Below are 15804 nucleotides of genomic sequence, written 5' to 3' on the forward strand. Positions count from 1 at the left end.
TGAAGTTCAATTCGGTGGGTTCAGCCAAACTTTAGATGAAGTTCGGTTTGGGAACTGGACTTGACCTGAATCCCAACTGAAGTCACTGATTGGGTACTTTGAGTCTCCGACCTCATGTAGTCAGCAATAAAAAGATGACGGGTGGGTTTTCTATATTTTTTGGGGGGGTTGGTACACATTACATCTGATCATGCTGTTGTTACCTCCAGTGCGAGCCAATCAAACACTGCATGTGGCTCACACAAGGCCGACATTTGGTTGCAGATTATATTTTGTTCCTGACTGAGCAGTGAAGAAGTCCTGTTGTTCTGTTGCTCCAGACTCCTGTGGTTGCTGGAGCTCAGATAAGTGTTTGTCTTTGCCATCCGCCAGGGTTCTGGTGATAGCTGTTGTGTTTCCCTTGTATTGTTACTCCCTTGTGTCCTCCTTTAGTTAAAGTGGTGTTGACGAAGAGCTCATATCTTCCATCCTTACTTAGGGCCCATTTGCTAGGGTGAAATAGGGCCCCAAGTATTCCAGCTCGGCGACAGGGTATAGGGTCTGTTAGGACTGTGGGGGTCAGCTGCAGGTCATAGTCAGGGGTCACCACTTCACCCATTTCCTAGCTATAGGTCATTCCTTTCCCCTTCCATTTGTGTTGTCCTTTATGGCCGGTATAGGTTCTATCCCTGGCCGTGACAGAGCTCAGAGAAAAAAATAATACTACTTATAAAATATAGAAATGTATTTGATATGCATTAAAACGGTTTAAAATTAAAAATCCTAAGCATAGGGAGGAATCTGGAAACTATATAACCGTCACTGAAGTCCCCTATAAATTTCTTTAAAAACGTCAGAGATTGGCATCATAGAGTCGAAAGGCACCCCCACTCAATGGAGACTTTCCCTCCTCTTTCCCAGCTCCTTTTCTATATATACTACATCATCCATTTACACAGTTTTTCATTGAGCAGGGACACCACAAGCGTCTCTAAAATGCTAACCTCTACGGTTAGGAAGGGCATCTCTTTTTAGGGAATTTATAGGGGACTTCAGTGAAGAGTATATAGTTTCCCTCTCTATGCTTAGGGTTTCTAATTGTAAATCGTTTTAATGTATACCAAATACATTTCTATATTTTACAAGCTCTTCTTCTATACATACATCCATTTACTTGGTGATATTAGAATAAGAAAACTTGTCCAGTTATGAGTTGGAAAGATCTCTGTTATAAATAACACTGCTTTTTCATAATGAATTTGTCAAGCAGCCATTGACCTTGCCCTTCCAGATAGGTTCTGCCCATTTTTTTTAAAAAAACACCGGTGATGTTTGGGTAAAAATGCCTAAAGCCAGAATACTGCTTGTTGTGCAAAACTTTGCATTGTTAAATCACTGATTAATCATCCCTTTCATCTCTACAAATTCATCTCTGTTGTTCTTGTCTGTTACTCAGCTTTAGTATTCTTATGGCAAACTTAGCTCTGCTGTAACTATTCCTTCAAAATCCCTTGCAAGTCTACAGTAGTTATTCAAGGTTAGATTGTTACAGTACGTAAAATTATGTTTAAATGGAATATATGGTTTATAGTTTCATAGTTTTAAGATTGAAGGTAGACTTTAGTCAATCAAGTTTAACCTATAGCCTAATATGTTGGTCCTGAGGAAGGCAAAAACCCTATGGGGCAGACAGTAAGCTCCATATTAGGGGAAAAATTCCTTCCCAACTCCACATACGAAAATCAGACTAACTCAGAATCTATTGTGCCTATATTTTTCGAGAAAGGCATCCAGTCCCTTCTTACATTTTATATACTGTTTTTAATGTATTGCAGTTAATTTCCTGTGTGAAGCGCTCTTCTGTAGTAGAATTGTGCTTTAAGTATTAGTGGTGTAACTGAATGTAAATTATTTTGAAACCCTATTAGATTTCATCAACATTACGTTTCGAAGAACAGCCCTTTGTGAATGGACTTTTAAGGCTATGAGTTCTTGATTGCTCCCCAAGAGCATCATAAAAGCCTGGCAATGGTTTCTACACATTAATAATAAATATCATGTTTCTGCAACACATTTTACCGTATTATGTAAAATATTTAGGAATTTTTCAGCCATTATCCATATCAAATACAGTGCACTCTTCTTACTTAAAGCCATGAATAATATTGATTACTGCACTTTATCCAAGAGAAATAAGGCTTTATAGTAAAAGATGGAAGTAATATTCAGGTTGTCTGAATATGAATTGTTGCTTTTGGCCTTTGAAGATATAGTAGGAAATCTTATGTCATTTGTGGAATAATATTTCTCACATTTATGAGGATTACATTAATTGGCAGCTAAATGAACCATCTGTGCAGGGAAGAACAAAGACTGCATGCTAATATGGAAGAGAAATTCTCAGTATAATAATGGTACTGCCCCAGGATTTTTCTTATATTACCTTGTATGGAGTAAATTGATGTTAAAAAAAATTGCCAAACACTTCACACAGTATATATTCTACATTTATACATTGCTTTGAAGTGCAGAAGTACAACACTACCTCAATGGTGACACTCACAATTCACACATGCCTCAAATCTGGAAACATATCTGAAGTGTAAATGACATATATTCAGTTCTGTAACAGTACGTTCCAAATTGATGTCAATTAGGGCAGACTACACTTTTGCGTATGTGTAAAGGCCCTGTCAGACACAGAGATAAATCTGCTGCAGATCTGTGGTTGCAGTGAAATTGTGGACAATCAGTGCCAGGTTTGTGGCTGTGTACAAATGGAACAATATGTCCATGATTTCACTGCAACCACAGATCTGCCAAAGATTTATCACTGTGTGTGATGGGGTTTTAAGAGTGAAGGACTATTGCTGTCGTGTTCCTGCCCCAGAAGACAGCAGTCACATTGTGTAGTGTAATGTGAAGAATATCTTGCGTATAATATGTTCTGTGAACTGTGATGATAATATGCCAGTTGTAATATTGTATGAGTATTGCAATGTGATCCTGTGTAATGTATGGTGCAACCTGTACTATGTAGTGTTGATGATATGTAATGTGAAATAGGGCTTAGCACTTGTGTGGGAAGTTACCAGACCATACCATAGGGTAAGCAGCACTTAAGTGTTGGGACTAGCCCACAATGGGAGGAGTTAGTTGATAGTGTAAGAATTTGTTCATTACAAAAGAGTTTAGGGAGTGAAGATCTAGTGAGTGGCAGTTACAGATGTATAGTCTGTAGGTCGTAAAGGTTAAATACAGTGGGTGGCTTGTGCCAGTAATGGGAAGAAATGAGACTTGAAACAAAATAGCGCAAACTTTGATTGTTGACCGAGATACGGAGTATAAAAAGCATTGAAATGAGAGACCAATCCTCGAACGGAACATCCCTAGACAATAAGAGCCGTAGAGCATGGCTCTAGTGGCCAGGCACTGTAGCTGTCAAGGTAATGAGTTAATCCTAACTGCCGTGTGGCTGAAATCCGCTTATTCAAGTGGATTCTCACTGAGCATTTGAGAGCACAAGGTTTTACTATGACCATGGTCATAAGACCACTGGTCTTCATCCCTGTAAGGAGAGTACATGTGGAGCTGCTGCAAGGGAAAGTGACTGTCACGAGTTGTACTGTAATGCTGGGCACAGGACCAGAAAGATCTGAAGCAACCCAGTGGGAACTAGGACTGTGTCTGAATGTGTCTTGTAAAACTGTAATGTACTATAAGATATATTTCCGCTATCTGAAGTGTAAAGTTGTTGTAAAGAATGAACTGTTGAGTAAAGAGTTGTTGTTTCAAATGAACTGTTGGTCTCTTTGTGAGTCCTCATCGGGTCTTGGCCCACCAACATCAGTTGCAGCATGAGGCATACGTGAGTTCATAGCCCACATGACACAGGTCCATACACCCAGGCAGGACCAACTTTTCCATGTAACGTATTGGGACATCCATAGTCAATCTCTTGCCCACAACTACTGCACTGCAACACCCTAAAAGCACTCTCTGGTGCAAGTCACAGAAAGTCAGTGGGTCTTCAACATGTTCACAATATGACAACAGTATTTTCAGAAAGACAACAGTAATTATTATACCGCCTGAGCAGAAAAGTCCTTTACAGGTAACATATTTGGCCCACCTTTTTATACATCATTAGAGTCCAATATTTATAGCAGATCTACCACTATTTTTCATTTTGAAACTTGCATACATTATTAAATACATCTTTTAGACCTAATGTATCAGAATGACTGTAAAGTTTCCCTGGAAATAAGCATTCTAGGAGTCTAGCTCATTTTTATTTCAGAACAAAACAGTCATTCTGACATAAAATGTAAAAATAAATGCATAAGTGTCATCAACTCTAAGAGATCTATGTGCTAATGTATGCTGCTGACAAAGTGAAATCTGGTGACAGATCTGCTTTAACTTGTTCAAAGTCCTCTTTTATGTATTCACCTTATTTTCTAGAACATATAATCCCAGACTATTGTCCCTGGCATGTAATTTAATTCTATCTGGAGCTTTGCCTAAGGGTACCGTCACACTAAATGACGTACCAGCGATTCCGACCACGATACAACCTGGTCAGGACTGCTGGTAAGTAGCTGGGAGGTCACTGGTGAGATGTCACACAGTCAGATCTTACCAACGACGCAGTAACAATAGAGGTCGCAGTAGCGACATGTATAACGATCTCGGCGGTCATTGGGACCCTGTCACACAGTGTCAAACACAGCGATGCATTTTGCCCAGCGGGAGCCAGACAACAAAATAATTAACCAGAACAGTGTGCAACGATCAGCGATTTCACAGCAGGGGCCAGGGCACTGCTTAGGGTCACACACAGTGAGATCACTGATGAGGTCACTGGTACATCACAAAACCTGTGACTCAGCAGCGATCTCGCTATGTGAGAAGTACCCTTAAGAGGGGTTGTCTGGGCTGACATTATGAGTCTGCAGTCACTTTATGTGCAATGCTTTGTATTCCTTGTGAGGGTGGACAGTCAGAAGATCACATGTATCTGATTTACAAAGAGGCTCTAACGTGGCAACTAGACACACCTGGTTTCTTTCAATAAAAAATAATTGAGAAAAGTATAGAAGTCTAGTTGGCACATAACAGGACATATGCAATTGGCTTCCAGTGGTCATGTGATCATGCACGTGCATGGGACGTACAGGGAAATTGTGATAGTGTGCACATCGCACAGGATTTGGTAGTCAGAAGATCACAGGTATCTGATTTACAAATAAGTGGTAACGTGACGAGTGACGACTAGACTCACCTGGTTTCCCTCAATAGAAGAGAATTGAGAAAAGTGTAGAAGTCTAGTTGGCACATAACAGGACATACAATTGGCTTCCAGTGGTCATGTGATCGTGCACGTGCATGGGGCGTACAGGGAAATCGTGATAGTGTGCACATTGCACAGGATTTGGTAGTCTATAGTGATATAAAATACCTGCATACTTTTCACTTCAGCCAAGATAACCCCTTTAAGTCTATTTGCTATATATCTAGATAAATATATATTTATACATGTGCAATACCTCAGAGATCCTACAGAATGTCATCAGTACACTTGCTTCACAAAAGAAAACACGTCTTTGTGTCCAACTTTGTTCATTTCCAGATTGGCAAAACATTTTGTGACGTAGTAGAAATTGCAAGCTTGGCTCTAAAATATAAGAGAAAAATGACAATATATGTTCCTTCTCAGACTAATAATAGTAATACTAAAATAAATGTATTCATTTAAATTACCTAAAACTTTAAAATAATTGAAATTCTGATTGATCGCCAATGAATTACATACGATGGCTATGTCATCCATTACCTGGAGGCATGTTGCAATTTTCAGTTTCTTATTGACTGGGGCTATGATATTCTCATACACAAAATAATTTATTATGAAAGCACCTAACAATATCTCATCAAAATCTATGCACTGCACAAAGATCAGGCTGTCAATATGATGTACAGCCCACAACGAGTTTTGTAATGTAGGCTAAATTGCCTGAGTCATGAGCAATGATAGTGTAATTCTACAGAAAACTGGAAATCAATTCCTGTCATTGCAGAATAAAGCTCCTTTATCAGGGCCCCAGTTCACCAATGTAATACAGCAAGTGAGAGGTCTGAGATGGCAATCATACCAATTTTACTCAATAAATGGAAATCATGTTTTAGTTACAGCGCTGGGGAAAACTCTGATCCAATACATTTCATTCTTGAATTAAGTTGCTCCTTTCTATCAACAATGGAAAAATAAAGGATTGTCTAAATTGGCTTTCTGTACTCATATGATAATAGGAAATGTCATCTCAATGGTGTTAGTAGACATTCCTCAGACACTGCTCTGGAAACGTATACCTTGTAGTGAAGAACAAGGCTTTATTCAACAGTGCAGCAAGTAAAAATATTTGATGTGATATAAAAATAAAAATCTTTAAAATGTACTTTATACAAGAGGTCTCTAAGATATGGCATACAGGTCACATGCGGACCCTGAGACTGCATACTACATCCCACGAGGCACTGGTAACCAGAGGCATTGCGACAACTGGGACCGGTGAGAAATCAGGCCCAGGGACTCAAAGTCAGCTGAAATATATTGCATCACAGAGAGCCACAAGCTTTCTGTATTACAATCGTTATACACACTGCCAGCCAATCAGAGGCTGGCTGTTGGATCGAATCTATTACACTGTTCTACAGCAAAATTGGTTCAGAGACTAAGGGGTGCTTCACACACAGCGAGCTCGCTGCCGAGATCGCTGCTGAGTCACGCTTTTTGTGACGCAGCAGTGACCTCATTAGCGATCTCGCTGTGTGTGACACTGAGCAGCGATCTGGCCCCTGCTGCGAGATCGCTGCTCGTTACACACAGCCCTGGTTCGTTTTCTTCAAAGGCGCTCTCCCGCTGTGACACACAGATCGCTGTGTGTGACAGCGAGAGAGCGACAAATGAAGCGAGCAGGGAGCAGGAGCCGGCGTCTGGCAGCTGCGGAGGCTGGTAACTAAGATAAACATCGGGTAACCAAGGTGGTTACCCGATATTTACCTTAGTTACCAGCCTCCGCAGCTCTCACGCTGCCTGTGCTGCCGGCTCCGGCTCTCTGCACATGTAGCTGCATTACACATCGGGTTAATTAACCCGATGTGTACTGTAGCTAGGAGAGCAAGGAGCCAGCGCTCAGTGTGCGCGGCTCCCTGCTCCCTGCACACGCAGCTAAGCGGTGTGCGCTGGTAACTAATGTAAACATCGGGTAACCATACCCGATGTTTACATTAGTTACCAGTGTCCGCAGCTTCCAGACGCCGGCTCCGTGCAAGCGCAGCATCGCTTGCACGTCGCTGCTGGCTGGGGGCTGTTCACTGGTCGCTGGTGAGATCTGACTGTTTGACAGCTCACCAGCGACCATGTAGCGATGCAGCAGCGATCCTGACCAGGTCAGATCGCTGGTCGGATCGCTGCTGCATCGCTAAAGTGTGAAGGTACCCTAAAACAGTTGAACTTAAAGGGAAACTGTCAGCAAGTTGTTGCTACCTCATCTGAGAGCAGCATGATGTAGGCAAAGAGTCCTTCACTCAGTTCAATGATGTATCACTTGGATTAGTGGCTGCAGCCATTCTGACACAGTGAAATATTTTAGATTTTGAATGTAGCAGAGCTGGGAGAGATGTCCTCACCCACACCACAGGCTTGAGGGTACATTTCCATAGACAGAAGTTGCTAATCATAGAGGGGGGAGGGGAGTTGGACTAGAGCTCAGGAGCTGCTGAGACCCACTGAGGATAAAGATAACAGGCTTAAGGAAACATTGCAGGTAAACAAAAAAAGACTGTGAGATAACAGATGCAGGGCTGAAGTCTCTGTTTTAACCATTGCAGCATGTTTTCTTCAGGTTACATTGCAGAAATCTGCTGACAGAGCCCCCTTAACTACTTTTGTGGTACTGAAAATGAATATCATGCTTCACTCTTTACCGTCAAAGTCTAGGGTGCCAGAACAGCAGAAATCCCCCATAAGTGAACCCATTTTATAAACTGCACCCATTAATGAATTAATCTATGGGTGCAGTGAGGATATTGACACCACAGCTGTGTCATAAAATTTTATACTATTGGGCAGTGAAGAAAAAATAATTAGATTCTTACCACTAAAATTATGTTTTAGATTTGGATTCCTAAAAATCACAAGGGGAATAGGTAATAAAAGGCCACATAATGTGTTACATAATTTCTCCTATGTGGACTGCACAGAGCTGTTTAGCCTCACCACAGGGCTCAGAAGGGAAGGAGCGACATTTTGAAGCTCAGAATTTCCTACAATAGTTTCTGGACTCCATTTGCAGAGCCCCAAAGTACAAGAACAGCAGAAACACTTTCAGGTGACCACATTTTGAAAATTACACCCCTCTGGGAATTCATCTGTAGTAACGATTTTTTTATTCCTGGAAGCCACACATGGAGTCAAACGCAATGAATGTTGCAAAATTAAAAATTGCAAATAAGCCCTTGTCATGTCAATCACATTGTAGTGCCCGTACATTGTGCCCAGCTTGTGCTTCTGGAGTCACACACCCTGTAAATCAGGCGGGCTCTCCTCACTACAACAATGCAAACCATGTGGATGTTAACTGTGGTTTAGGCACATTGTTGTGCTCAAAAGGAAGGAGGGTATTTGTAATTGGGGTTCAGAACATTTTGGATCAATTCACTTTTATCCTGTGCTCTATGCTGCAATACATAATACATGTCAGTGTGACACTGACAGATTGCCTCTTAAACCATGCTCCTGGCATAGTCTAATAAGCCACTGTAGCCAGGTAACCCGGAGATTGTCATTTGGACTTAGTTTGCCATGGCAATTATTGGGTCCTCGCAATTATGTCACAGGGGTCCCAATCAGGTGAGAAAGAGAGCGCACTCCCTCTCCCAGCCCACTAAATGCGTTGATTGCTATTGATTGCAGCATTTAGGGAGTTAAACAGCCTGGGGAGGTACAGGCAGTGCTCCTAGCTGAAAAGGCCGCTTTACACGCTATGACATTGCTAAAGCGATCTCGTTGGGGTCACGGAATTTGTGACGCACATCCGGCCGCGTTAGCGATGTCGTTGCGTGTGACACCTATGAGTGATTTTAAATCCTCGCAAAATCGTTCAAAATCGCTAATCGGTGACATGCCCCCCTATTCCCAATTATCGTTGCTGCTGCAGGTACGATGTTGTTCGTCATTCCTGCGGCAGCACACATCGCTATGTGTCACACCGCAGAAACGAGGAACCTCACCTTACCTGCGGCCGCCAGCAATGAGGAAGGAAGGAGGTAGGCGGGATGTTACGTCCCGCTCATCTCCGCCCCTCCGCTTCTATTGGGCGGCCGCTTAGTGACGTCGCTGTGACTCCGGTCACAGCGCAGTCGCTAGGCAGGTAAGTAGTGTGACGGGTCCGGGCGATGTTGTGCACCACGGGCAGCGATTTGCCCGTAACGCACAACCGATGGGGGCGGAAACGCACGCTAGCAATATCGATAATGATATCGCAGCATGTAAAGCGGCCTTAAGAGCTGGATCTCGCCTGTCTTGTAAGCTGAGCTCTAAGTAGCAATCGCGTGGACACAGCTCCTATGCCCACAAGATTGCCAGGACATACCGGTATGTCCATTTGCGGGAATGTATCGCAATATAGGATGTACCAGGACTTCCAATGTCGGGAAGGGATTAAATTTGTTGATTGACTCTAATTTTTAAGATCCAAAGAAGGTTGTAATTATTTATAACACCTTTCATGCAGACTTATAGAACAATTGTGGCTTTATTATTTCATCATCATTATTGCATTGTTAGTAGTTGGCCTATTACATCATCTACTTAATCTATTGGGCTTTCAGTAGTCTATCATTTTAGGATGACCAATCAAAAAAACGCCAACTCAGCTCCAATGACATAATCCAAATTAAAGTTGCATCACCTACTTTTGGAAATGCTCTCTGTGTAAAGTGTACAGTTTTAGTATTCCTTAGCTTAATTTCTTAGCATGTTGACATGTTTATATAGGGTTTTTTCAGATATCCATTGTTCTTGCATTGACAAAGTGGATAATTTTTGTTACATATGTGGAGAAATCACTTTTGTGTCACAAAGGAAAGCCTACAACCTGTATTTTGACTGCAGAATAGGAGATCAGGACAAGAGTTAAGGGTGCTTTTACCCGCTGCGACATCGCTAACGATATATCATCGGGGTCACATCATTAGTGACGCACATCCGGCACCGTTAGCGACATCGCAGCGTGTGACACCAAGGAGCGACGATCAACAATCGCAAAAACGTTAAAAATCGTTGATCGTTGACACGTCGCTCCTTTTCATAATATCGTTGGTGGTGCATGCCGCTGGTGTGTGTGATGCTGCAGAAACGACGAATATCTCCTTACCTGCGTCCACCGGAAATGAGGAAGGAAGGAGGTGGGCGGCATGTTCCGGCCTCTCATCTCCACCCCTCCTCTGCTATTGGGCGGCCGCTTAGTGACGCCGCAGTGACGTTGCTATGATGCCGAACGCACCTCCCCCTTGAAGGAGGTATTGTTCGGCGGTCACAGCGACGTCACTGAAAATGTATGTGCGTGTGACGCTGCCGTAGCGATAATGTTCGCTACGGCAGCAATCACCAAATGTCGCACGAACGACGAGGGCGGGTGCTATCGCGCACGACATCGCTAGCTATCGCTAGCGATGTCGCAGCGTGTAAAGCACCCTTCAGGCTGCACTCACATACTGCAATAGATGTGTATCACATCTTACCAAGTGGTTGCATGTGAAGAGACAATATGTAGTGCAATTTCTGTAACTGTTTGTAATTCGCAATAGTGTTTAGATATGGTTTACTTATTTGAATTGTTGTTAAGTTTCCTCTAAATAAATATCAGAACATTGGCATAAGAAAATATTCTGTATCTTTATATTTGGAAAAATAATAATGTTTCAAAGTACTAAAACTTTTATACATTACTTATATGTAGCAGTAAAAGGAAAATTATTTCATATCAGAAACAAGAGCCAACTAAAAAAAGTTTTTGGAATTTAGGAGGTCAAAACAATTAAAGGGGTTGTCCGACATAACAAAAATTTTTGAGTTTAAGCTAATCTGTGCTGTATTGTCATATAAAACACCCCTACATTGTTATTTTTTATTTTCTAACTTTTGTTCCTCTTGAATTATCCCTTTATTTTCTGCAGCTCCTTGTTTACATTCAGCACAAGCAAACTGAATCACTTCCTGTGCAAAACCTCCCAGTCAGAGCTGACACCGCCCGGCCTCAGTGTCCAGCCCCACCCCAGTGTCCAGCCTCGCCCCCTGCCCGCCCCCTGCACACACATTCCCTGTCAGTATATTCTGCCCCAGCACTAACCTCTCATCACTACAGCATTGCAAATAACAGCCCCACATCGGGCTGTGCACCGCATATACACATACACACACCACACACATCGGGCTGTGCACCGCATATGCACACACACACACACACATCGGGCTGTGCACCGCATATACACACACGCACACACACACACAGACATCGGGCTGTGCACCGCATACACACACACACACATCGGGCTGTGCACCGCATATACACACACACATCAGGCTGTGCACCGCATATACACATACACACATCGGGCTGTGCACCGCATACATACACACACACACACATCGGGCTGTGCACCGCATACACACACACACACATCGGGCTGTGCACCGCATATACATACACACACACACACATCGGGCTGTGCACCGCATACACACACACACACATCGGGCTGTGCACCGCATATACACACACACACACACATCGGGCTGTGCACCGCATATACACACACACACATCGGGCTGTGCACCGCATATACACACACACACACATCGGGCTGTGCACCGCATATACACACACACACACACACACACATCGGGCTGTGTAGGCTCCCATAGGGAGTACATACTCACCCGTCCTCGGTCCCCGCCGCTCCTGCACGTTCGCGCGCTGTCTGTGCTCTGGCCATATCAGCACAGTAGTGACATCACCGCTGTGCTGAAGAGAGCACAGACAGCTGGGCAGTGATGAGAAGCGCTGCGCTGCTTCTCATCAGCACTTTCAAATATATCGGCATCTGTGATCTGCGATGCCGGTATATTTGAATGTGTGATCCTGAGCAGGGGGCCCGGTGCTGGCGCTGACACCACAGCAGCCGCCGCCAGGCCCCGCCCCCAGGTCACGGGTCCCACAGAAGTGCAGGGGGAGGTTGTGGGCAGAGTACGGGGTGCGGGGGAATGTGTGGGAGGGTGCAGGGAAGGGGGGCGGGGCTCATCACACTGTACAGCCCAGCAGGGAGGTGACATGCTGTTTCCAGATTTGCATGTCAACATGGCCCTGCCCATGTTGACATGAAATGACCGGAAGCAGCAAAATTGCGGCAGGAGCGGTCACATGACCACTCTGAGCTGGGGGAGAGGGGCTGACAGCAGGGCAAGTAAGTGGTCACTATCTACTTACCTGCCCCAATGTAGCCCAATAGGGTAATAATGAAAAAAACTCAAAATAAGCCGAATAACCCCTTTAAGAAATGGCTCATTACATAACTGAACCTGACAACTTTTGAAAATATGTAGAACAGTGTTGTTACAGCATGAGGGACATTATTACAGGATAAAGACCAAAACAGAGGACAATATTACATGATGGGGGCCAGGACGGAGGACAATATTACATGATGTGGGTCAGGACGGAGGAGATTATTCCAGGAAGTGTGATATTATAACAGGATGGGGGATATTACTACAGGATGTGCGCCAGGACAGAGAATATTATTACAGGATTGTGGACATTACAGGATAGAGGCAAGGAAGGAGAATATATGTATATGATAGGGGACATTATTACAGGAAGGGGGGCTAGCACAGGGTACAATATTACAGGATGGGGGTGAAGATAAGACATTACTACAGGTTAGAGGCTAGGATGGGGGACAATATTACTTGTGACTACTGGGGGACAATATTATTAACAGGGCAACACCATTATTCTTCAATGGGGGACAAAAGTAGTTGCTATGACAACCTGAGGCCAAATAATTGCTTTTGGGAAAGCTAGCTACGGTGGATTGTAAGACCCTGCAATAAGTAGGCGCTAACAGGTCAAGTGTCAAAGTAAAACTGATAAATGTAATATCCTGCAGAACAGAAGTATTGCAGGTTATTAGATCAGCAATCAAATAAGTAAAGCTAAAGCCTGCTTTACATGTTATGATTCTGCATACGATATCGTATGCGATCGTAACCGCCCCCATCGTATGTGCGGCACGTTCAATTTTGTTGAATGTGCCGCACAAACGATTAAAGCCCGTCACACGTACTTACCCGTCCATACGACCTCGATGTGGTCGCCGAACGTCCACTTCCTGGAGTGGGAGGGACGTTCGGCATCACATCGACGTCACGCGGCAGCCGGCCAATAGAAGCGGAGGGGCGGAGATGAGCGGGACGTAAATATCCCGCCCACCTCCTTCCTTCCGCATTGCTGGTCGGGAGCCACAGGACGCAGGTAAGATATGTTCATCATTTCCGGGGTGTCACACACTGCGATGTGTGCTACCCCGGGTACGATGAACAACCTGATGTGCAATTCATGAGGAGTGAAGAACGTGTATGCAATGAACGTTTTACCGTTCATTTGCAATCGCACGTAGCTGTTACACACTACAATGTACCTTATGATGCCGGATGTGCATCACTTACGACGTGATCCCGCCGACACATCGTAACATATATTGTAGTGTGTAAAGCGGGCTTTAAAGTTATATATTGGAAAGAAAGAAAGAAAGAAAGAAAGAGGTAAATATATTTAAAAAATGATGTTTTAGAAAAACTTTAAAGTAATGATTTGGTATTGTACTGTAGCAATGAGTCAAGATTTAGAACTGGAACATAACCCATACTTTAAACACCATACAAAAATAAAAAAACACACCAAAAATGTTGCCTCTTTTCTATGTGCAGCCTACATAGTCGGCCAAGTTTGAGACTCCCGCTTTATACAAAGAAGCATTGAGACACAGTTGTTTACGTGGTTTGAATGCTTGTGGCATCATTATTAATAGCACGTGTACTGAACCTAGCACACATTTAAATCACCTGCAACCAAAACCATCAAAACTAAACGATTATAAAAATTAATATACTAATTAGTGATGAGCGAGCATGCTTGTTACTACTCGGTACTCGCACGAGTATCACTGTACTCGGTCAACTCGGCGGGAACCGAGTAATCTCGCGATACTCGTGCTGTACTCGTGGTCTTCATCCCTGCATGTTGGCGCTCTTTTGAGAGCCAGCCCTCATGCAGGGATTGGCTGGCAGACCACTGCAATGCCACAGCCCTGTTAGTTGTGGAATTGCAGTGATTGGCCGGCCTGCACAGCGTGACCAAGCCTTTATACCGGCGGGCGCGCTGTGCTCTGCTCACAGCTATCCAGACAGTCAGTGCAGGGAGAGTGTCGCTGCTTCAGGGAAAGTTTTGCGGCCCTTTATAGCTATTTCCGTATCAGGGCTGCAAACAGTGTGACCAAAAGTCCTTCTCAGGACTATTCTAGTTGTATACAGGCAGGCAGGGTATAGCCAGGTCGGAGTACAGTAGCAGAGTCCTTCTCAGGACTATTGTTGCTGTATACAGGCAGGGTATAGCCAGGTTGGAATACAGGCTAGTGACCAAAAGAATCCTTGTCATGACTATTGTAGTAGTATATAGGCAGGCAGGCAGGCAGGGTATATAGCCATTTCTAGTGGTGACCGTATACCAGCCTTCATCACCATATCTGGGGCTGGTGTACACAGTCTAAAACAGTCCTGATAGTGTCAGACTTCTCAGCAATTGTTGCTCCTAAAAACCTGTTAGGTTCTTAGTGCATCCGTGCTTGCATTTAAAAACCGCACGTGTGTGCCTGTCGGTGGCAGCGTACAGGTGCACTTGTGTGCGTTTTTACCAAACTATTATATAACGCACAAGTGTAGTGTATAATACACGTCAGTCAGCAGTGGCTGATAGTGTCAGAGTTCTTAATTTTTGCTCCTAAAACCTGTGTTAGGTTCTTAGTGCGTCCGTGCTTGCATTTAAAAACCGCACGTGTGTGCCTGTCGGTGGCAGCGTACAGGTGCACTTGTGTGCGTTTTTACCAAACTATTATATAACGCACAAGTCTAGTGTATAATACACGTCAGTCAGCAGTGCCTGATAGTGTCAGACTTCTCAGTAATTGTCGCTCCTAAAAACCTGTTAGGTTCTTATTGCGTCCATGCTTGCATTTAAAAACCGCACGTGTGTGCCTGTCGGTGGCAGCGTACAGGTGCACTTGTGTGCGTTTTTCACAAACTATTATATAACGCACAAGTCTAGTGTATAATACACGTCAGTCAGCAGTGCCTGATAGTGTCAGACTTCTGAGTAATTGTCGCTCCTAAAAACCTGTTAGGTTCTTATTGCGTCCGTGCTTGCATTTAAAAACCGCACGTGTGTGCCTGTCGGTGGCAGCGTACAGGTGCACGTTTTTCACAAACTATTATATAACGCACAAGTCTAGTGAATAATACACGTCAGTCAGCAGTGGCTGATAGTGTCAGACTTCTCAGTAATTGTCGCTCCTAAAAACCTGTTAGGTTCTTATTGCGTCCGTGCTTGCATTTAAAAACCGCACATGTGTGCCTGTCGGTGGCAGCGTCAGGCTCCATATTGTCCCTGGATTGAGATGTGCATGAGGGCCTCAAAACATTGTTCC

General features: G+C 43.8%; 1 protein-coding gene across 1 annotated transcript in view; it reads right to left on the reverse strand.

Annotated features, from left to right (window-relative positions):
* The window catches only part of LOC142291659 (uncharacterized), a 1021181-nt gene that overhangs the window by 663172 nt on the left and 342205 nt on the right, over positions 1 to 15804 (reverse strand). The window contains exon 53 of the mRNA XM_075336344.1: positions 5529 to 5656. Within this exon, the coding sequence (XP_075192459.1) occupies positions 5529 to 5656 (128 nt within the window). The remainder of the gene's footprint in view (positions 1 to 5528; positions 5657 to 15804) is intronic.

The sequence above is a fragment of the Anomaloglossus baeobatrachus genome, chromosome 2 (genome assembly GCF_048569485.1).
Source record: "Anomaloglossus baeobatrachus isolate aAnoBae1 chromosome 2, aAnoBae1.hap1, whole genome shotgun sequence".
In the NCBI taxonomy this organism is placed as follows: Eukaryota; Metazoa; Chordata; class Amphibia; order Anura; family Aromobatidae; genus Anomaloglossus; species Anomaloglossus baeobatrachus.